The sequence below is a fragment of the Ovis aries genome, chromosome 5 (assembly GCF_016772045.2).
Source record: "Ovis aries strain OAR_USU_Benz2616 breed Rambouillet chromosome 5, ARS-UI_Ramb_v3.0, whole genome shotgun sequence".
Lineage (NCBI taxonomy): Eukaryota > Metazoa > Chordata > Mammalia > Artiodactyla > Bovidae > Ovis > Ovis aries.
In genome coordinates, this window is record NC_056058.1 from 28,517,097 (window position 1) to 28,542,017 (window position 24,921).

The 24,921-nt window shown below is 41.0% G+C and overlaps 1 protein-coding gene across 3 annotated transcripts in view; it reads right to left on the reverse strand.

The window, feature by feature from the left end:
* Nucleotides 1–24,921, reverse strand: part of SNX24 (sorting nexin 24) — a 172,575-nt gene that overhangs the window by 16,899 nt on the left and 130,755 nt on the right. For 2 of the 3 annotated variants that reach the window (XM_060415675.1, XM_060415677.1), the window contains one exon: nucleotides 16,079–16,153. The exons of the other annotated variant lie outside the window; for it this stretch is intronic. In XM_060415675.1, the coding sequence (XP_060271658.1) occupies nucleotides 16,079–16,153 (75 nt within the window). The remainder of the gene's footprint in view (nucleotides 1–16,078; nucleotides 16,154–24,921) is intronic. 3 annotated transcript variants of the gene reach the window in all.

Sequence of the window (24,921 nt, forward strand, 5' to 3'; positions counted from 1 at the left end):
AATTTGGGCTTTCCATTCAATCATGCTTGCACTTGAGCTGCTTGGGATTTAGTCCTGTTTTTGTGTCTCTACGTGTAGCTGTTCATTTCTGTCTTGCAGTTTTGCTTCATGAGCTCATCTTCTGCAGGGCTTTATCTGTGGGAAAGGCTAACCAGGCTCAAGGTATGCACCCCCCTGCGTGGTTTTGCTTCTGCTCTGAGGAAACACATCCCTGACAGACACAGTCAGCTGGGAGAAAATATGTTACTTTTCTAGATTGGAGTCATGAGATCATGCAGATGCAGAAAATACAAACCCTAAACTCTCACAAAACATGGTTGGGAAGCAGGAGGAAAACTTTTGTTCATGTTCAATGGATTTTCATAGGCCAGTGTTCTCCAAAGTGGGTTACAGACATGTGGGGAGTTGAGCAAGATAATTGTGATTCAGAAAAACAAATATTAAAAAAGATTAAGAATATATTTAAAAGATTGAAAATAATAATGAAAAATAAAGAAATCTATCTTTTCTAATTTTTAATGTATTTATATCAGTATATGTAAAAAACATTACTAAATATGCATATATTAAAGTATTATGCTCCAATTTTTCTTTTGATAAGGATAATATAGTCCCAGGTTAATAGATTATGACTCTGATTACAGTGCACACAGGGTTTATAAAAGCCATTAAGGCCCAATCTGGCCAAACAATACTATTCAAATTGTCTACCTTAGACTTGGTCATACTCTTACCTGGTGGTGGTGGTTTAGACTCTAAGTCATGTTGGACTCTTGCAACCCTGTGGACCATAGCCAGCCAGACTCCTCTGTCCATGGGATTTAGGGCAAGAATACTTGAGCAGGTTGTCATTTCCTTCTCTAGGGGATCTTCCCTACCCAGGAATCGAACCTGGATCTCCTGCATTGCAGGCAGATTCTTTACCAACTGAGCTACGAGGGAAGCCCTACTTTTACCAGGGGATAGCAACCCACTCCAGTACTCTTGCCTGGAAAATCCCATGGATGGAGGAGCCTGGAAGGAACCGCTGAAATTAGCGCCCTTAAAATAACACTTCTAACTTTCTTTGGATTTAAAAATTTCCTAGGGACTTGCCTGGTCATCCAGTGGTTAAGAATCTGCCTTCCAGTGCAGGGAATATGGGTTCAGTTCTTGGTTGGGGAACTAAGATTCCATATGCCTCAGGGCAATGAAGCCCATGCGCTCTAGAGCCCACAACTGGAGAACCCGTTTACTGCAACAAAGCATCTGCATGCTGCAAACAAGACCCAACACAGCCCAATAAATAAATAAAATATTTTTCTAAAAGTTCTTAAGATCTCAGCTAATTCTTACAAGTATATAAGGACTCCAAGAAGGAAAACAATAAACTCCATTAATTTCTGTCCTATTTTTTTAAAAAAAGCAAAGACAGAAACATTTCAAAATCTATTTGACAACCTCTGACCAACTCAGTTCTTCTTTGACTTGGCAAAATGCTTTAAAGTGACATCTTATATACCTTTTATCTATTTAAATTACCTAACTACGCTGAAGAACAATGCGGCTCAATTACACATTATAGATAATGTCAGATTTATGGGAACATTCACAGATGATCACGTTCTTGATCATCCAATAGAAAAAAAAATTCTAAAAGCAGTTATAAACTAGCTATTTACCTAGAAGTCAAAACTGAGATCAGGGGACTGATACATTTGAATAAAACCATATATTACAAAGTACCTCAAAACTGATTTACTAATTCAAAGAATATGGTGTGATACCAACTGAAATACAAATTACAGAATATGCTTATAGAAGCATTGTCTTTTTACTTTAAAGAAGAAATAGTAATCAGAGCCTGGCTTGCAAGATGTTGCCTGGGGAGAAACTCTAGAGACTGGTTTTTAATGAAAGATTTACAATTAGCATAGCCTATGCATGTTGAGGAATTGATGTTTTTAAAGTGTTTAAAGTGCTTGAAAACCATTTGCTCTCTCATGTCACTTAAACATGCTCCCAAGTATCTGCTTTATTCCTCCGATTTATTTAGTATTCTCTTTCTTCACATACTGGATACTGTGACACAGCTCAAGCACAGCTGAATTTGAAGAGGTGTAGTTTTCTTTTTAAATTTTATTTTTTTTTAATTGAAGGGTAATTATTTTACAATATTGTTGTGGTTTCTGCCATACATCACGGAGAAGGCAATGGCACCCCACTCCAGTACTCTTGCCTGGAAAATCCCATGGACGGGGGAGCCTGGTGGGCTGCAGTCCATGGGGTCGCTAAGAGTTGGACACGACTGAGTGACTTCACTTTCACTTTTCACTTTCATGCATTGGAGAAGGAAATGGCAACCCACTCCAGTGTTCTTGCCTGGAGAATCCCAGGGACAGCGGAGCCTGGTGGGCTGCCGTCTCTGGGGTCACACAGAGTCAGACACGACTGAAGTGACTTAGCAACAGCAGCAGTAGCAGCAGCCATACATCAACATGAATCAGCCATGGGTATACATATGTCCCCTCCCTCTTAAACCTCACTCCCGCCTCCCTCCCCACCCGCACCCCTCTCCCCCTCACCCCTACCCTCCTCAAGGTTATCACAGAGCACCTGCTTTGTGTTCCTTCTGTCACACAGCAAATGCCCATTGGCTATCTATTTTACATATGGTAATGTGTATGTTTCAATGCTACTCTCTAAGTCATCTCACCCTCTCCCTCTTCCACTGTGACCCTAAGTCTGTTCTTTATGTCTGCATCTCCTTTGCTGGAGGTGTAGTTTAGATCAACTAGGCCTTCTGAAGTATACACATTCTCATTGCGTTACAGGTAAGATACAGCATACTAGGCAAGTATCTTTTTAAAATTTTAAATGAAGACTGCCAACAGTAACTGACAACAGCTTATGGTTGTTAGAAGTACTGCACTGAATCTCCTTTTAAAATGCTGAAGTTATACAAGTAATGTTTTACGTGAATGTAAGAACCTTGACTGCAGCCATGAAATTAAAAGACGCTTACTCCTTGGAAGAAAAGTTATGACCAACCTAGATAACATATTCAAAAGCAGAGACATTACTTTGCCAACTAAGGTCCATCTAGTCAAGGCTATGGTTTCTCCAGTGGTCATGTATGGATGTGAGAGTTGGACCGTGAAGAAAGCTGAGCGCCGAAGAATTGATGCTTTTGAACTGTGGTATTGGAGAAGACTCTTGAGAGTCCCTTGCACTGCAAGGAGATCCAACTAGTCTATTCTGAAGGAGATCAGCCCTGGGATTTCTTTGGAAGGAATGATGCTGAAGCTGAAACTCCAGTACTTTGGCCACCTCATGCAAAGAGTTGACTTATTGGAAAAGACTCTGATGCTGAGAGGGATTGGGGGCAGGAGGAGAAGTGGACGACAGAGGATGAGATGGCTGGATGGCATCACTGACTCGATGGACGTGAGTCTGAGTGAACTCCAGGAGTTGGTGATGGACAGGGAGGCCTGGCGTGCTGCAATTCATGGGGTCACAAAGAGTTGGACACGACTGAGCGACTGAACTGAACTGAAGAACCTTGAATGAAGTTGAACTTGAACATTGATAGTGCATAGAATTCAGTGGGAACACTCCGTGGGAAGCAGCTAGAGAGTGAGACACAGACTTGTTTCAGGCTGCAGTAGCAAGTCCTTAGAGAAACGTGCCAGAAATAAAAGTAGCCCTTATGGAGACAGTGCATAGGTCTATAGTTAAAAACAAGTGTCTCTAGGAAAGAATAATGGAAGTGGGAGAGGGGCCCTTGACCTCTTGGCAGCAGCGCAGAATGCAGTCAATGAAATTGTTCATGTAAAATACACAGGCGGGCTACCAGTAGCCCAAAGGGACTATACTAAGAAAGGTAAGCCACAATAGTATGAAAGATGAGAGAGGGGGCCTCTACGCACATGACTACTCACCATTGCATTGTATGTCCAAGCAGGAGCCTGTGCTCGAGTCCATGGAAAGAACATACCTACTCTGGCCCTTCCCCCCAAATCTAATGCTGAAATAAGTCCTCCCATGGCTTGGAGTTAAACTATACATGTCTATTCAGGAATTTATGGGCTTCCCTTGTGGCTCAGCTGGTAAAGAATCTGCCTGCAATGAGGGAGACCTGGGTTCGATCCCTGGGTTGGGAAAAAGGGAATGGTTACCTACTCCAGTATTCTGGCCTGGAGAATTCCATGGACCATTTAGTCTATGGGATCACAAAGAGTTGGACACGATCGCGTGACTTTCACTTCACTTTCATTCAGGAATTTACACTCAACAGTAAGTATGGATCCTTTCCTGGTGGTTTCCAAATTATACCAGTCTTTATCTGATAGGCTCCCAGGTTTCCCAGGAAGCTGGCAGAGAACAATGGCAGGGACAACTGCTTCACACATAACCTTGAATTCTCTGTCTGCCTTCCGCCACTGGAGGCTGTGACAGTCAGTTGCCTAACGCAGATTCATTCTCCCCTTCATCCTTATTAATGAAACACCAATTTGTTTTTTGAGGGTGGCAAACTGTCAAGCTAAAAAAAATTAAAAATAAACAAGAACAACAAAAAACAACATCTGCCCCCCCTCCCCCCAGTATTTCCCAGATTCCCTTGCCACATGGCACAGACCTGGCCACTAAGATGTCAGTGGTAGTCATTGAGTGGAAAAGACCCAAAATGTTTCCTGAAAGTGAATACTGAGGCTCTGCTGTCTCTCATCTTTTTGCTCATTTTCCCACCCCTTTCCTCTCCCCTCGTGCCTGGAACACGCATGTAGTCCCTGAGTTTATCTGTTATCTTGTGATCCTGACAGAAAAGCCAAAAACCCAGAGATCCAATCCCTGATGATTTTGAATTACAGGAAAAAACCCCCACAATTGCTTGCTACTGGCAACAGTTGAGGAAATAATAAGCCTGAGAAAGAGAAACCCCAATTTCAGTTAGGTTCTTTCATCGGATTGCTACCTGTGGTAGAACACAAGCCTTTCTACTGAGACAGACTTCTTGCCTCTGCAGATCATAAAGTCCAATTTTTGGCCCAAAGAGCAGAGTACTGGGTAGAATACCTTAAGAAAGAGAGAGAAGAAAAGAAAAAACCCAGCTCTGCTATTCTACTTTTAATTCACTACTTTAGTACTGGGTAGAATACTTAGGAAGAAAGGAAACAAGGAAGGAAAGGAGAGAGGGAGATAGAAAGGGAGGAAGGAAGCAACCTAGATATTTTTATTTTTAACTTACTAAGATCCCCTGGAGAAGGGAAAGGCTACCCACTCCGGTATTCTGGCCTGGAGAATTCCATGGACTGTATAGTCCATGGGGTCGCAAAGAGTCAGATATGACCGAGCAACTTTCACTTTAAAAAAGCCCACAATATAAAAAACAGCCTATGAAAAATGAAAAAGCAATTAGGGTTCACATATACACAGCACTATCTATATTTAAAAAAAGGACCAATACATGAAAAATTTGTCTGTCTAACACAGCAGGTGCCAAGAACATATATTACCAAATAGTAAAGAATTCAAGCATATAAGTAATAAGACTAAACAAAAGAAAAATTTAAGCTAATTATCCAGAAAAATATCCTACCAAATCGAGTCTATTACACAAATCACATACAGCATCCCTATGTGTTTCATGAAACTTATTTTACAAAGGACTGTCCAAATCACTGTAAAATGACCCAGAGGGAATAATTTAGCATGGGCTAGTGGAAGAAAATACAATTCCACTTTAACTTTTTAATCACAAATTTTATGATCTTTTAACAGCTCTCTATTAAGAGCAATTAAAGGGAGATACCAAAGGTTTACAGTGATACTCTAGCAAGTTGAAATGACCATATACATTTACAAGCAGAAGTTTTACATTTTGAAGATCTTAGCAAAGTTTGAGAGTAAAACACGGATTTATTTAAAAAAAGGAGGAGGAGGAGAAAAGCTGGAAGATGTGTTTCTGGGGCCTGAAGATAACATTTTTGGGTTCATTTCTGCTTCCTGTCGACACGACTGAGAGACTTCCATTTCACTTTTCACTTTCATGCATTGGAGAAGGAAATGGCAACCCACTCCAGTGTTCTTGCCTGGAGAATCCCAGGGACAGGGGAGCCTGGTGGGCTGCCGTCCATGGGGTTGCACAGAGTCAGACCCGACTGAAGCGACTTAGCAGCAGCAGCAGCAGCAGCAGCTGCTTCCTGTCCCTTGGTTGCCCCATTGCTGTCTGGCTGCCCTTCCTGCTGAGGAGTCAGACATCACCGGGGCTAGGCAGAGATACAGGAGAAACTCAAGGGTACAAACACAACAGTGGGACCGACGCGCAACAACCTGGACATCCCATCAGGCATACACACTAACAGCACTGGTTGACCAGATCAACCATCCCAGGCAGGGGTCTGCTCAGCCACCTTCAGCCTCAGCCTGATCCAGCTGCGCCCCAGGGAGGGAGCCAGGGAGCCTGGCATGCTCCCAACTTTTGCCAACACGTCTTTTTCATGCATGTTTCCTCAAGGCTCAGCTGGGTGCTATCACCTGGGGGTGCACACTGATCAAGTGAGAACTACACCTTATTCTTCTACAGTTACTGAAGAAATGGTAGGTAGGTTGTTTATGTTTGTAAGAATTGTATGCACTTTTGAACACTTACTTACTTAAATTGTTTAAAATTAATCATAGGCAATTTTCTTAGCTCCTCCATGCTTCAACAAGGTCAATAACAATCTACTCCGGAGGCTGCAGTCATGATGAAATAAGACTCATGCCTATAAAGAAACTGCTACGGTGCCTGCTGTACTGTAAGTGCCTAATAAATGCTATTTATCATTATTCTTAGCAGCAGTAGTTTAAGGGGAACAAAAATAATCTCTCACAGAAGGTGAATACTTTAAAAAGCTGATTTAAAGAAACATTTTCTTATATGGTTTTACTTGCGTCATTGCTAATTTTTTCTTTTTTAAAAAAAGGCTTGTGCTTTGTATGAGATCCAACTATCTTACAACTTCCTGGCCTCTTAACGTATACACTAATGCAGGCACACAGGCCAAGTATTTGTTTTATGGAATTTTTACACAGAACTCATTTAGTCAGAACGCTAAGCACTATCTCTGTGGACCCATGAACTCAGACATGACCTAGCTGTGCTATACAGAGCCCTTCTTTTCAATGGTGTTACCCCCTGCCCTCCCCTAACCCCCAACCACTACCATGAGTGAAACCTTCAAACAATTGATCTGCAGACTTTTTTTTTTTTAATTTTAATTGCAGGCTAATTACTTTACAATATTGTGGTGGTTTTTGCCACACATTGATGTGAATTAGCCACAGATATACATGAGTCCCCCATCCTGACCCCCCTCTCCCACCTCCTCCCCATCCCATCCCTCTGGTTGCCCCAGTGCACCAGCTTTGAGTGCCCTGTTTCATGCACTGGGCTTGGACTGGTCAGCTGTTCCACATATGGTAATATGCATGTCTCAGTGCTAGTCTCTCAAATCATCCCACCCTCTCCCTCTCCCACAGAGTCCTAAAGTCTGTTCTTTATATCTGTGTCTCTTTTCTTGTCTCGGTATAGGGTCGTTGTTACCATCTTTCTAAATTCCATATTTATGTGTTAATATACCATATTGGTGATTTTCTGTCTGACTTACTTCACTCTGTATAATAGGCTCCAGTTTCATCCACCTCATTAGAACTGATTCAAACATGTTCTTTTTAATGGCTGAGTAATACTCCATTGTGTATATGTACCACAGCTTTCCTATCCATTCGTCCGCCGATGGACATCTAGGTTGCTTCCATGTCCTGGCTATTGTAAACAGTGCTGCGATGAACACTGGGGTACATGTGTCTCTTTCAGTTCTGGTTTCCTCTTTGTGTATGCCCAGCAGTGGGATTGCTGGGTCATATGGCAGTTCTAGTTCCAGTTTTTTAAGGAATCTCCACACTCTTCTCATAGCGGCTGTACTAGTTTGCATTTCCACCAACAGTGTAAGAGGTTCCCTTTTCTATCTGAAGACTTCTTACTTTCATCAGCCCCTTCTGACTTTTCTGTCCTCCTTGTTCAGCTTCAGATTGCATGACTGACCATCATAATCAGTTCCCTGCAGTGCTTCTAACTCCATCGGCCCCCTCTCCCACCTCTTTGTACTTAGGACCTCTCAGTTCTGGTTGAATCCTGGCACCTCTCACCCCTGCCTCAACCCCAGCTGCTAAGCACCAAGAGAAAACCACACAGTACAAAGAAACTGGTTTCACTCTAAATTCAAGGTCTTAGCTACAAAATGTTGTCTCGCTACTTTTCTCTGGGACAATGGTTCTCCAACTTCAACTAGCATCGGTATCATCAAGAAGATTTGTTAAAACAAAGACCTCTGGCAGATCTCACTTTTCCTCCCTGGGACTCAGATCCGGAGTCCTCGCTGTAGTGGGCTGTGGTCCAGAACTGCGGCAGTCACCATCCAAGTGGTTTATTGTGGCACTTAAGTGTCTTCAAGTACTGTGGCACTTCAAGCATCTTCAGCTCAAAAAGAAGTTAGAAGATGGGTTCCCTGGATGTTTGGACATCTGCGGCAAGGGGACTCTCTAGGTCACCGGCTTCTTTGAAGCCTTCGTAGCAGGGAAGCTGGTTCACTCCAAGAAGGGAGGTGATGGCTATGTGGACGTGGAGAGCAAGTTTCTGAAGCTGGTGGCCGCCATCAAAGCTGCTCTGGCCCAGGCCTCATGTGCCATGAAGGCAGAGGCCAGTGACCTTGGCTCAGCCCCTCTTGGCCGAAGCTTCATGACGGGAAGGACTGAAATGTCTTATGGATGGCTCGTCCTTCCCTAATGTTCTTTCTCATGGCCGTTGACTGGGAAGAGAGGGACACCCTGGTCTTTGCCTGTGGGAGTGTGTGTGTGTCCCCAGGAGTCTAACTTTGCATACTGGTCTTGCTTCCTCCTTCCCATCTCCCTGCATCCCCCGCATGTCTTCTTTCTACCCTCTGGGCTTTGGGGTGGTTCTGCTCCAGGTTTCCTTTTCAAGGGGAAGCTGAGAGAAGGATCAGGATGAGTGAGTCTCAGATTTCAGTAGTATAGTGATTGCAGCAGTTCACAACTCAATAAATGGTAAGGAGGTTAATAACAAAAACACACATGGCTGGGTTCCACCTCCCAAGTTTCTGGTCTAATAGGTATGGTGTGGGAATCTCAAAAACTGCATTTCAGAAAAGTTCCCAGGTGATGCTGATGCTGTCGGTCCAGGAACCACATGTTGAGAACCACGGCTCCAGAGGAACCACCATCAACCATGCCTCACCTTCCCCTCTTCTCTTTGAATCTCCCTTGCCCCTTCCTCCACCCTCCCTCTGGGCTGAGAACTGCTCTTCACACTTCAATAATACAGAAGTCACCAGACTTGAGACCCCTCATCTTTACCCCTACTCTGGCCACATCAGCCTTCCACAATCCTCTTCCTTCCTTTGCTATAGTGGAGGGAGTGCCCCTCCTTCTCTCAGAGGCCAGTTCCTCTAGTTACATTCTAGCTCAGTTCACCTCTTGACTTTCTCAGATATGTCTTTAGTTCTAACCCTTCCTTCCTCTGCCTATTCACTATTAATTCCATCCATCCACTTTTCTATTATTATCTCTGCTGAATCATTCCTATCAGCTTATAAACATGCTCTAGGATCTCACAGAGCCAAGCAAACAAAGAAACAAAAGATCTCTCAGAGAACACAGCTTATTTCTCTGCTTCTTTTCATGGCAGAAGTTCTCACCAGTGTACTACAGATGCTGTTTTCTTTTCTTATTTCTACTTCAACCATTAATCTGTCTTGGACAAAAATGGCTTTGGTTGCTTTTGGTTTGCTTGTCAAGATCACAGATCTTTTCCGTGTTGCTAAATTCCAAGGCCACTTTTGTCCTCGCCATACTCGACTTCTGAGCAGCCATCACTCAGCCGAACAACCCTTCTCCCACTTCTTGAAAAACTCCTTTCTTTGTTTCTGTAACTCGTCTGGTTTCCTCCTATCTCGTTTTCACTCTCCTTTGTCGTCTCTTCTTTTACCACCTGACCTCAAAACTGCTGGGATTTTTCAAGGCTTAGCCAGTGCCCTCTTGTCTCCCCACATTCTAATCAGAATGTATCAATTGCCATGGATTTTAATACCTTTATTCTGATGAGATGCAGATTCTCATCTCCAAGCTGGAACTCTCTTCTGGGCTCCAGACTCACAGAACTAAATACCTACGTAACATCTCCACTTGAGTTTCTTATAGATCCCTTCAGTTAAAAATGTGCAAAACAGAAATTGATAATTCCTTTAAAAAATAAATAAATAAACCTGCCACCCCCTCCTCTGCCACCTCTTCACCTTAGCCATTGAAAGCACCGCCCTGCCCAGCTGCCAAGCTGGAGGCTTCCTTCCCCTCACCTTCCATATGCATCACCCGGAGCTCCCCTCCTACTGGCTCATAAAGTGATAGCCACAGTGGCCTTCAGAGCCACCAGGGGCCTGTGCTCCTTCCACCACAGCCTCTGTGGTTCCCTAGCCCTTCTCGGGCTTGACACGATTAACGTTCCTCAGTCTTAGTCTACATGTCACCTCAGAGGTGCCTTTTCTGACCATTCTAGCACTTGCTCTCACTCCCTGACCGTCTTTTCCTTGCTCCCTTATTTTCTGTTTCCCTTACAGTGCCTGCAGTTATTTCATTTATAAGTCTACTTGGTTTTTGTCCCTTTGACTCTGGGCTTTGAATGTGTGAGGGTTATTCCAGAGGCAGAACGCAACAGAGATGAACACTGAGGAGGCAAATTTTGACCAAATATAAAGAGAAACTCGGTGACTGAAGTCTCTGATGGAAGATTATGCTTTGGGAGATAACAGGTACCACCCCAGCAAATATTTGACCAAATGTAGTTGAGGCCCAATTGCTGCAGAATGTTGTAGAAAGAATTTATAGACAGGAAATTAAGCAAGGGATTTGCTAAGAAAAACAGTAATATATAATACTGGCATGATATTGTATGGCTGCTAAGTAGCCCTACATACACAGGATCACTTAATGCTCATCACCACCACTGAGGTAGATAGGATCAAGAACATTTTATGGGAAAATAATTCTGTGATGTCAAATGACTAGCTGTTAATAACATCCCCTAAGGTGGACAGTGTGCCCCTGGAGGTGGCTGAATTGAGCATCCGGTCTTGTACTATTTCCCAGCTGCACTGCCTCCCTAAAGGGAAGTTTCAGTCCCTTCTTTAATAACCTTCTGGTCCTTCAAGGGTCAGCTGCTCCACCCTCACCCTCTGGCAAGAAGGGGGTCCACAACCCCTCCCTTAAGCTCTGGAGCTCAGCCCAGGTGTGGCTGAATAGATCAGCAAGACTCAACAAAGGAGGGAGAAAGAGGGGAATAAACAAAGAGGGTCATGAGACTAGTGGCTTATAAATTACAACAAGTTTTAAGCAATTGCTCATCTATGTCTTAGGGAAAAGAAGCCAAAGAGAACTGTGATGCTGCCATGTGTTGTCAGACTTACCCTGCTACTCAAAGGAGACCCCTTTCAACCTCTTAATTACAGCTCATTATAAGCTGAACGTCAATATGGATAAAAAGAGAAGCTGAAAATAGCCTTATTTCAGTACACTTTTTAATGGGGAAAATGTATGTTGAAAATTAATAAGCTTTATTTGTCTTTAATTTTTAAACCTTACTTTCATAAGAAATGCTCAAACCATTGTTAAAATGTCAGCTGTTTTCTATTTTCCTTTTTTTTGTACTCAGCCCACCATGTCTTCATTTTTAGAAGAGGAAAAAGGCTACCTGCTGGAGCAACTTTGTCTTGAGCACAGGTTTGCAACCAGAAAATTACTAAGCCAGACAGCAAACAGGACTCTTTTTAAAAACATGCCCCTGAGTAACGAATAACGCAGTGAGGAGCTTCCCAACTGTGATAACTTTTCTTGTTTTGTCTCACTGATATTTTCTTACAAGGGTTTTTGGGTCAGAGTAAACTCCTGAGGACGGATCTGACATTCCCTTTGAAACTAATTACATTAAACAGCAGGTACCCACTTCAAGTCTGAGCAGGAGAATGCAAGACGTTCAGGGAATTCAGTGCACTTGGGTTAATGTTCTCATCTTTTAGGAGCTTCTTTAAGCTTAGATATCCTCAGGTCCACTAACGGTGTCATTTGTGCAGAGATAAAAGAAGGATCAATCTGATAAATCGGAGAGAAAAAATGAAAAATGCATTTTTTTTTTTTTTTTGCTGTACAGTAGCTGCTCTTAGAATACACTCTGAAATGTAAGTGCTTAAGAACTAATTGACTAATTATATTTTAAGGGTTCAAACCTCTCAAGTTAAGACTTTGAACGGATTGTTGGATGATCATACACATGTAAGGCAGGAACGGGCTGCGGAGAGAAGGGTGATGGATCTGTATTTCTGTTTGAACATTCTACCAGTATACCCAGTTTCGATAGATACGCATTTCTTCACTAATTTATGCAAAACGGGATACTCTGAAAAAAACCATTGATGCTGACGCTATACCAAACCAATGGATTTCAATGATTTTTCAGTGGCCTTCTGTTATTAATTTGATGAATGACTATCACAATTAATAGGAATAGTTAGCAAACCCCAAAGTGTACCTTTTCAAGTAACTTCACTATAAACAAAAATAGAAGCGATACAATCATAGCTTTAAAATAATTGCTCATTACTTTGCTGCATGTGTTTGAAGGATTTTGATGAAGTTTGTGTCATGCTAATGCTATAAGCTAACTCTTGACCTCGGCCTGAAAGTCTGTTCTGATCAGTGACTCACTCACATGAAGCCCATGCATGGCAACTAGAGAGTAGCTCCCACTCGTTGTAACTAGAGAAAGCCCATGTGCAGCGACAAAGACCCAGTGTAGCCAAAATAAACCACTTTTAAAATAGTTTTCAAAATGGAAATATCTAATGAGTAGGTAAATACTTAATGTACTGTTCAGGATAATGTCACACATACCACTTCTTAGTTACTTGTTTAGGTACTGAATGGCCAAACCAAATCCCTCAAAGACAAGGATTAGGTGTGAATAATTTACTCTGTGCCAGGCAGCACCCACAGTAGATACTCAGTAAGTATATACTGAACACTGACATCTTTTTTCTCAGCTGTTGACAGTAAGCTATGTATTTTGATAACTACAAAATTTATTCCATAAGAAATGCTTTTGTATTTTAGATGACTCATCAGTCTTTTTTCCCCATAGCAAAATATTTAAGTTTCCTAAATCCTAAAGCTTTGCAATACTTTAATATTAGAGTATTCGTATTAAATATAAATATATTAAAGTATATAATATATACTATTATATATTAAATATAAATATATTAAATTATACTTTCAGTTCAGTTCACTCACTCAGTTGTGTCCAACTCTTTGTGACCCCATGGACTCCAGCACTTCAGGCCTCCCTGTCCATCACCAACTCCTGGAGTTTACTCAGACTCATGTCCATTGAGTCAGTGATGCCATCCAGCCTTCTCACCCTCTGTTGTCCCCTTCTCCTCCTGCCTTCAATCTTATATATATATATATATATTTCTAATATATTAATATTAAAGTATTAACACTTTAATAAGGCAGTTTGATTTGCTGCATAATACTACATTTTACATGCTAAATGGAACACGATCAAATATATAGTAAAAGAGCTGCTCAAAAGGGGGCTCCAATATTCATCAGGTGAATAAGCAGCGCTGGGATTTGACATGCCAGCTCCTTCAGTTCAGTTTCACCACACCTAGGCACAGCAGAGGGCCAGAAACACAGCTGGTGTTGGACGACCTCAATTTCCCCTCTCTTTCCCAGTAGCATTCATTTCTATCTGGAAGGCAGGGATAAAATTAACGCAGAAGAGATTTCTATTATCTACCAGTCATTCTTCCCTGGAAAACAAATGTATGCCCCAAAGAAAATAACTCAGGCACAAAGATAATGAGTTAAGTTACTGCTTTCCTGCCTTTCTTTCCCACAAATTCCTATCTTCATTTTGTTCTCTTCACTGTTTGGGGGTACAGGTTCAAAAAGCCACATCTGAGTTAAAGCTATCATCTTTCAAGATGGTCTACATTGCAAGAAGAAGTCACCTCCCAAACCTGAAGCACACTGATGAGATCCAAAGAGTAATGAATATGAAAAGGGCGGCACCTTCAGCTGCTAACATGTATTTCCTTTTTCAAGTTTATAGTAAGAGTTGCTCAGACTGGGCAGGAAAAGAAGTAGATTGAGTAGGCATGAGGGTAATTTTGGGGGCTGTCATAGAAATGTTCTAAAGCTGGATTGTGTTGATGGTCACAAAACTATAAATTTGCTAAAAATGACGGTACAACATTTATGTGTATTTCATGGGATATAGTTCCTATCTCAATAAAGCTATTTAAAAGTATATCTTTTCTGTCTTTTCATTCTCCTGCAGTTGATCTCCAGGAGTCTCACTGTCAGTTGATTTTGCTAAATAAATACTGTAAGATGCTGATGAAGTTGTTACTGAGTCAGCAAAAAGACTGCTTTCTAAAATAATTAATTTAGTTACTTTGGCTGTGCTGCGTCTTTGCTGCTTTGCAAGGCCTTTCTCTAGTTGTGGTGAGTGGGGGCTGCTCTCTAGTTGCAGGGTGTGGACTCCTCATTGTGGCTTCTCTTGTTGCCGGGCATGCGCTCTAGGGCGCACGGGCTTCAGTAGTTGCAGTGTGTGGGCTCACGAGCTGAGTTGCTCCAGCGCATGTGGGATCTTCCCAGACCAGGGATCCTGTGTCCCCTGTACTGGCAGGCAGACTCTTATACACTATGCCACCAGCAAAGTTCAAAAGGACTGCTAACCAGAGATGATACTTGGTGTTAGATGTTGCCAAGAAAATGGAGTGGGGGATTTTTTTTTTTCCTAATGAAAAACTAATGAAACATACATACCACTTTTATACACAGAAAGCTATATCAGCTAGAAACAGTAACTACCTGCTCAAAACATACTAAATTGGCCCAAATTATATATCTTGCCAGAATTAGGACAAGTTCAACATGAGAAATTCTAAGTAGATTTCAATCACTATGCCTAACTAACCGAGCCCATCAGTCTTAACCCTTAATCATCTTGCTTAAATTTTTTCCACCATCAACATAATGCCACACAAATGCTGTGCTGACAGCTTGGTTTCGAAGCATCCTAGTAACTCTCCTACAGTGTCATTGACAACTTCAGCTTGCTGATTACCTTCTGGCATCATGAACACAGCTCTCGTTTGTCTGAGAGACGGCACGAGCACTGTCCATAGCAGAGGCTCTGGCCTGACTCTCCCTTCCCAGATGTGTCCTGTTCTCCTACTCACAAGAGCAGAGAAGAGAAAGGCTTCCCTCTTTTTAGAGTCCTTTTGAGTTTGACAAACCTGATGCCAACTAGTCTTCTCTCTTTAACTTGGAAATGAGGGCTGCATTTTCCAGAAGCACAGAGGAGGTATTCTCTGCATCATACTAGACACCGAAAGGGACACAGTAAATAAAATACGGCTATGGCCCATAAGGGCACGACAGCCACCCAATACACCAGCATGTCCAGCATGCCTCTTTCACCTTAATGCCTTCTGCCCTCCAAGCTTCTCTCTAGCATGAAAGGTTTGAGAAATTAGTTGGGTTTTCTGGTACTACAAGAAGAGAAGAGAAGAGAAAGAAACATAAAGGGTGACTGCTTTTTGTAACAGAGTAAATTTAATTCATTTTCCCAAATCTTTATCACCAGGGTAGGGGCAGAGTAGAGAAGAGACAAAGCTAACATTTACTCAGGACCAAGCAGAGTAAACTGGCCACTCTCCATCACAAACAAGCAGCATGGCTTATAATAAAACATTTCAAGTATAAAGAGTAACAGGAAAACGCTTTCAGAACAGTCATTTGTAATAACGGTTTATTTATGAGAAGGAACCCAGTGAAGTAGGTCTATAAAGGGCAAGCAGCTTCATTACAAATTTTTGTTAAGATTTTACTCATATTTAAATTATAAACTGCAAGAAAAATTAAGATATTTAGCTAAGCTTGACTAATATATGCATTATTGAGTAATAAATACCTGCTTTATTATGTTAATATATCTATTATTTGTTCCTAATGGTTTTGAACAAGTGGTTTTCAGTATTTCATGCATCTGGAAGGGGAAAAAAAAAAAGGCACAATTGGTAGGTCAGCTTATCCTTCGTTTTTGAGATGTAAAGTCATTGTTGGACACAGCTTCAAGGAAAATATTTATAAATTCAACATCTGTAACTACCTATTATGGAAAGACATTTTAAAACCAAATGTGATTGCTGACAAAGGATCTGGGTGGACCGTTGTATAAATGGAGATCACACAACTTGTAAATAAGAGGGAGGCTGTCAGCCCAACTTATGTGTACATTTATGTTAAGGCCAGAAAGCTCTGCCGTGGACACCACATGAGACATGTGAAGATTACATAATTCTACCCCAAAGGAAAGGAGAAAAAACTTTATTTAGTTTCCTTTAAATATAAATGCTTATAATCAGTATTCTGTGATGGTTACTCTATTTGTTATTCACTAGAGAGACCTGCCTTAGTGATGATCACAAATGTTGTTCTTTTAAAAGCATCAGCCCACATATGATGACATTAATTCAAGTTTCCATTTAGTAGACATTCATGGTTTCCAAATAAGGTGGTTGTTGTTTCTTTTTTTTTTTTCCTTAGGATTTTAGGGAGGGTCAATCAGTTCCTTCTTGGCTTCCATTCTGGTCCCCAAATCTGCACCCCTTCTCACAGTGGGCATGCAGGGTTGCAGGCTGCTCCTTAACTATGGAAGCAAATCAATAGCAGCTGAATGCCATCTGCTTCGGGCCGCAGAACAGAACCAAAGTGTGAGCCATGCATCTTCCCTTATTGAAAGGTTATTTTATGCAAGTAAACAATTCATCGTCTTCTTGCACGCTTGATGCTCATTTACCATTTTGATCAATAAAATATGCAAAACAACAAAAAAATTGAATCCTAAGAGTAGTTCTGATGCCAGCGTGATAGTTAATCAATACCCGGCCTCTGTTCACTAGGGCAAGTGGTGGGGGCACTCCTATTGTAACCTGTGAAATCCAGAGTGGTCGACGTGGCAGAAAAGACTGTTTTCAGAAGGGAGATACATTACATTTGCCCTATAGATTAAAAAGGAAAACACATTCTCATTGAATTAAATCCAAACGCTAACATCAACAGGCTTGAATGTTACTGATTCAAGCCAGTACTTCTCAAAGCTCACGAAAAAGCAATTTGGGTTCATATGTCTTTTAGAATCTCACAGACAATTGGATGAGATCACTGACACAGACCTTTGGACAGCAACCCTTTCTAAGCTCTGTCTTATTAAGTCTTGGCTTTCAATGTATTCATGTTTCAGGTAAACTCAGTTTTTCTTCTAAAAACAAACTGCTGTGGGAATTTCTTGTGCACGGTATTTCTTTTAGTCATACCACAAGCTGCCTTATTATATTAAACCTCTTGACAATTGATTCAGGCAGAATACTTTTCTCCCAACAAAGAAAACTATATCATCTCACAGATGCTACCATATAAGAGCCCTCAATTCAAGACTGTTTCCTAGCAAAACACAAGCACTTAAAAAAAAAAGAGAGAGAGAATTTTTTCCCCGATTTGGACCAACTCTCTCCAGCTGAATTGTGACTTTAAGCAGATCACAGGAATTTTTTGTTTTAAAAATGATGAATTGGATACCTTTCTAGAACAGAATACCTTTCTTGTTAAAACACAGTTTAACAGAAAGAAAAACATCTCCATGTGAAATAAGAACTGTCCTGACAAGGTGGTGGCTTTTTTTTTTTTTTTTAGCAGATTATCAGATTTTCTGTGTACTATAAGAGTGAGAATCATCAAATAGTCTTCAGTTTACTAGATAACCATTATAACAGTTTAAAAACCTAATTTCCTTACTCCTTACCCTGATCTACTAAATTCATCACACTTACCCATACCTCTGCAATCATTAGATACAATTAGTATCCTCCACTAAACATATTTTATCCTATTTTTTCACATGTTTACCTAAGTGCACAGTGAAAGATCTTAATGATATATGGGGGAAATAAGTAATGCTGTTTATTGGATAGAAGGAAAGAAAATTTTCAGTCTTAATGGGATATCTTCAGTATGAAGGAAAAAAATGAAAAAATCCTATCAAATTTCTACCAGTACATGTTCATAATAATTTCACATCTAATACTATCATAAATACTTTTCCTTACAAATTATTTAGCTGAGACTAAAATTTTCTCCATGTACTCCTTTATGAAACAGGCTAAATTATGTAGCACTAACTGTGGGAGGTAATTTCTTTGTGATCTTCTTAGCTTCATACAGCAGAGCTCTCTATTTCTAGCTATTACTTTAAGATTATCATTCTTGAACTGTATTTAATCCTCTTCTCAGCTTTTTAAAAACACTACATATACATAAAAATTTAAACATGCATTTAAGTCAAATAACTGTGATGAAATTAATAACAACAGCATGACTACAGAAGTGCAGAAGCTTTGAGTCAATGACCCAACCAGCAGCAAGGGTATAATTTAAAGGCAGAAATTTCCAGTGCATGCACCGTTAGCCACAGTGAACCTGTTACTGCTCTAAAGGGAATTGTTTGCCTCTTATTAGATTTTCTACAGCACAGCCATAAGTGATAAATGTACTGCTGTACTCACTGTCAAGTTAATCAATGCTGCCAAAGTTTTGTTGACTTAACAGTAATCCATAAAGTGAGCAGCATTTTCTCTATCCCTATGACATCTCAGTCCAGAGAAGGGTTACGAATTCAAGAGCAGCTTCACACGAGAAAGAGCTGGGTTAAGGGAATTAGAGCAAGAGAGGGTTGATAGGGTAGACGGACTGGGTGATTCTCAAAATTAAGCAGGTTTTTAACCCCCTCTTCTGATTTTATTACAAAAAAAAAAAAGCATTTACGATCACCTCCACATGCACACAGAATTCACTTTTGTTGTTTATAATCCTAATAAATGAGTAATTCTCCTGATGAAAGATGATGCTTTCCACAACCTGCCTCTCTCACCTCAAAACAAAATGGATGAACGAATAATAAAAACACCCAAACCTTCAAGAACCACAAAGTGAACTAGCCGTTTCTACTGCATGATCTCAGCCTGTTTACAGTTCAATGCACGGATCAAATCCAGTACAGGGCACCAGTAATAGGAATGGTAATGTGGACCAGAAAGAAGAAAGGCCCCACATTTTGCTTCACCGTAAATGTGAGCATGTGAAAGACGTGACCGTTAGAACCAAGAAGAGAAAGGAGACAACGGGCAAGGAAGAGCTGCCCTGCAAACAAACCGCTGCCGTGCTTTCACAAGCAATTACAGACATATGAAATATGAATTGCAATTGATTTTTCTTCCTGGGGTCACTATGCTCTGCGTTTTACACACTCGAGGCATTTATTTGGGCAGCAAACTGACAAGTTTTGTAGGATGACCTGAGCAGTGTAATCTCTGCTCAGTCCCAAGCACTTCATTGTGGCTTCTCATTCTTGACACTTGTCCCTCCCAAAAACTTACTGGCGAGGGATTCCTTGATAAAGACACGGAACAATGCAATTACTGGGCGTAAAGGGCTGGCAGAACCTGACCAGGGGACGCTTAGCAACCTTCCATGTGCCAATGAAAAATAAATAGCATCAATCTGGAAGAGCGAATGTCATCCGTATACTTCTACAGCAGATTTTCTTATGTGGCTGGTGATAATACAACGGGATTACTAAACTCATGTGGTTTGTCTTGCCAAGAAGAAGAATAACAGTAAAAAGCTGTGGCTATGAGAATAAGTAATACAGATTTCATATATTTTAAAAAGGCTTAAAACTTCAACGATGGAAAGATAAGGTCTTTTAGTTGCTGGTTTTCTATAACTCTGATTATAAGGTTTTCCTGTATTTTGGTCCTCACAGAGCTCTACATTGTGAATGTTACTGGTCATAAGACAAAGTATTACTTAAACATTTTTTTTGTCTTTGGAGAACTTTCTTTCTTCCTTCCTCCCTCCCTCCCTCTCTTTTTTTTCTTTCTTTCTGTATCAGGCCATAGGTCCTAGGCATCTTTTCCTATTGGTACATATAGAATTACACCATTCTTTTGAACTGCTATTGTGTATTTTCTATTACCCTCCACTGTATGGCTATTTCAATACATTTTTAACCAATGTTACTCCTATTGGGAAACTTTTATATTACAATGAAAGAAATGCCTTACACACAGCATAGCCCAATTATGCAAGAATAATTGTCAGATAAATTCAGAGACAAAACTGTCACATTTTTTGCCAAAATGTTGCCACAATGGGCAGATGCCTCAAAGGTATGTGAGAATGTCTATTCCTTACCAACAGTGAGTATAAACGGTTTGTTTTAGTCTTTGCAAATCTACAAGTAAATATACTATCTCATGAGTCTGAGTAAGCTCTGGGAGTTGGTGATGGACAGGGAAGCCTGGCGTGCTGCCGTCCAAGGGGTCGCAAAGAGTTGGACACCACTGAGCGACTGACTGAACTGATTACTAATAAAGTATTTTTCTTTTTTTAATTTTTCACTAGTCATTTATAATGACTTTTTAATGAATGAATTATCATTTTCCTGTTTGATAATTTTCCTCTCCTAACAACTTATAAAAGAACTTTTCATACCATAGGAATCAGACCTTTGTCATATATAGTGTTCATTTTTTTAGCCTATTGGTCTTATGGTTTGAATTTGTGGTGACTTTCTTGCTGAATAGATTTTCAAAATTTTATGCAGCCTAATTTTAAATGTTTCACATAACAAATAATACAAAAGTACCACTATCAACTCAGAGAATATCACACAATGAAATACTGCATAATAAAGTAGATATTCCATTTGAATCATTTTTTTTAAATTTAATTGGAGGCTAATTACTTCAAATATTGTAGTGGTTTTTGCCATACATTGACATGAATCAGCCCCGGGTATACATTTCCACTTGAATCTAATATTTTATCCCAAACTATCAGAGAGGAACAAAAATAACAAAAGAAAGAATTAGAATAATATCAAATATCATTAAAACCAAATTATCTATCTGGCAGTCTTGAAGTAGCAGTTACAGTGTGTGTTAAAGTGTTAGTTGCTCAGCTGTGTCTGACTCTTTGCGACCCCATGGGTTGCAGTCCCCCAGGCTCCTCTGTCCATGGGATTTCCCAGACAAGAATACTGGAGTGGGTAGCCATTCCCTTCTCTAGGGGATTTTCCCAATGCAAGGGTCAAACCCAGGTCTCCTGCACTGCAGGTGGATTCCTGGCCACCAAGGTAGCCCCAGGAGTCACGGTGGGCTGAGCTAAAGTTACATGTTTGGGGAGGCAGACGGGTGGCATGCAGGACTGAAAACTGAGTGTGGAGAAATAAAGTTAGTGAGCTGTAACAGAAGGTAAAAATGCAGTGGGATAACAGCCAACTATAATGTATTCGGGTTTGAGAATATTACATCTGGGTGTGGAGAACTGAAAAAGAACCCGTAAAGAGGAGGTCCTGGAAATGACCTTGTGGGATGTTTTGGGAAACAGAGATGAGAAGAGAGGTGATACCAGGTGCAAGGTATGGTAAACACAGGAGCCAAGACAAGGGCAGTCAGTAGGCTAGTAGGCAGTGATATCCATGCAGAGTAAGGCTGCGGTTCTGAGTATCCAGCCTGAGAACATCACAGTTCAGTAGCTACCAAGAAGCTATGACATAATTCTTGGTAGGTGAGTATTATGGACAGAGAGGAAGTTGAGAAGGCACATCTCCCCGGATACTGTGCAGAACAGCTGGAGCTACTGAGGAAACGACCATGACATCAGAAAGGGACAAAGCGCTAAACAATGAAAATGGCAGTGGGGGCGACAAACAAGGAAACTGCTCCTTTGCTTGATCGAGACTAGCTTCCAGGACACAGTCCTGGGACTGTTTTTAGCGAAAGGGTGATTTCATAAAGGTACCTAAGAATGGCCTAGATTTTTCTGGAACAGGATAGGAATCTCCAACAGCAGGATGGCAAGTAGTACCTGAAATAAGCCCAAGAGCATCCTAGGTATGACGTGCAGGATTCAGTTGTGTGTGTAGAAGGTAAGGAAGCTCCTGGTAGGTAGGAGGTGACTCTCCTATCACGGATGGTTTAAAATCATAACAGAGACGGACGATCAGAGTTCCAACATCCTACCCTCTGCTCCGATGTTGTGACCCTACTCTCCTGCTCAGGTGGATGAGGGAGAAAATGGAAAGAATTCAATTTATTGGCATGCCCACTGCCTAAAAGGCATTCTGGGACAAGAGACAATAACAAGTCTTCTTGAATCACTATGAGGGGCAGGATCAGAAGAAAGGGGATAAAAGCCACAATTTCCCATCGAGAAAGCAAGCATTCTCTGTGAAAAAATGCCAGGCTTCCCTGTCCTTTACTATCTCCTGGAGTTTGCTCAAACTCATGTCCACTGAGTCAGTGATCCCATCCAACCATCTCATCCTCTGTCGTCCCCTTCTCCTCCTGCCCTCAATCTTTCCCTGCATCAGGGTCTTTTCCAATGAATCAGCTCTTTGCATCAGATGGCCAAAGTATTGGAGCTTCAGCATCAGTCCTTCCAATGAATATTCAGGGTTGATTTCCTTTAGTACAAGCAAGATGGGAGTTGGCCAAATTCTGAATTGGGAGAGGTCTTTTAAAATAAATACAACATATTTTCTAATAAAGAAGAACCACAGGAAGAATATTTTTTTAAAATTCTAAACTCATTTTACTTACTTAAAACACACTGGCATGAATGAAACAGGAGGTTCCAGTGACTTGGAGTAGTGTCTCCATGTCTCCCAAACATTTTTCATCATACAGATCTCCAGTGAAAAAGGGCTGAGCCCTCACTCTAATACTTAATTATACATGAAATAAAGGTATTACTGTATTAATTATGTTCTATTTAAAACATACACAAAAGAAAAATTTAAAGTGATATAAAGATGAACTAATATTTAAATTCTCTTTAATGGCATGTGTTAATGATACAAAAACAATTTCTGTTCCTATTAAAAATTGCAGATAATGATATTTTAACAGGAGAGTAATATGACTGACTAAGCTCTCTTAGGTTGAAATACAGTGATTATTCTCTAATTGTGTTCAAGAGCGACTGAAAATTCTGTTTATTTCATAATATTTTATTTCAATGACCACTATTGTAGAAAAGAGTATCTCAAAAAGACAAATAGATCCAATGACTGTACTTACTGAATCATAATAGTAATTTTTCAACTTCCAATCTCCACCACCACAAAGGCTAATTTTTTAATGAGATGTGGCCAGGAATCTCCCTTTCTTGATGCTGCACAGTTGTTCTTACAGAATTACAAAATATTGTGTTTAGAAAAATCTGGGTCCAAGAGTCGCTGAAACTCTTTTTGTGAAAGATTTCTGAACAGGCTAGAAAATGCTGTTTCCAAGTATTAAGGGAGCTGGAGAGAATTTCAGGCTATAAACATTAATTCTGGCAACAAAATCCCACACTGACAGAAAAATGTTCAAACATCCAATTTTATCATGTTCTCTCACAGGCTTGTGTTCTTTCAAAGGCGGCTTTCTCTCCTACTTGGTGCTCCTAGGCCTTTCATCTGAAGGGCCAGGTTAAGTGAGGGCCTTGGAGCTTGCAGAACCGGAAGCAGTGCTGGGATCAGGGCTGCACCTTTCTGCTGTTCACCGTGCACCTGGGCAAGCATTTTCCAGCTTTCTCTTCAGTCTGTGACTTCTTTCCAGGGCTCCTATTAAGCTACTGAATCTTCCATGAGGTTCAGGGCTTCCCCATGGCTCAGTGGTAAAGAATCCACCTGCCGTGCAGGAGACACAGGTTCGATCCCTGGGTTGGGAAGATCCCCTGGAGAAGGGAATGGCTACCCACTCCAGTACTCTTGCCTGGAAAATTCCATGGAGCGAGGAGCCTGGTGGGCTACAGACCATGAGGTCACAAAGAGTTGGACGTGACTAAGCAACCAAACAACAACTTCTGTGAAATTTAGCTGAAAGTAGGTAATATAGATCATAAACCGACCTAATCAAGCATAAAGTGCAACAGACTGGAATGTACAAGCAAATGAGGGCTCCTGGTTGTGGACCCCAGGCTGACCGATGTCTGGGCTTGCCAGAGGGCCAGTATTGGTCTGTACCATAATTTTTCTTTCTTTCTTTTTCTTTTTTTGGCCATGTCACGTATCTTGAGGGATCTTAGTTCCCTGACCAGGAACTGAACCCAGGCCCGGACAGTAAAAGCAAAAAGTCCTAGCCACTGGATCACCAGGGAGTTCCCTCTACAGCAACATTAATAAAGCTTAATTTACTTCTTTATCAGACTAGAAATTTCAATATACTTGCAAGTTGCATGACTGCTTTCTAACTCCAGTGGGTCATCATGAACACTCCACCTTGGAGACTTGCTAGCGAGAGTCCTGCATGAACTGCTCCCCTAGGGACAAGATTCCCACCCCAGCACTCCTCAAATCTCTCCCTTGACTGGCAGGTTCTTTAAAAAATTCAACCTGAAATGCCTGCCAATTGTTTGTCTGTGGAGGGAAATGGAGGTACTTTACAGATGGGCTTACAGGTGTCATTCTATACAGAACGGTCCGTGTTTAAGCAGGCTGACTTTCAATACCAGATGATGCTACTGAGCATGGATGGTGGTGAGGATTGTGAAACAATAAATGTAAGGCCTGAGGCAGAGTATCTGATCATGAACAGCTCTTGAAAAATGTTTATTTTACGAATCAATGAATACAGGAGTGAAGGCGTAGAAGACTAACACTAGCACTTCCCCGTGACAACATTCTGCATCACCTTCAAGATTTCTGCC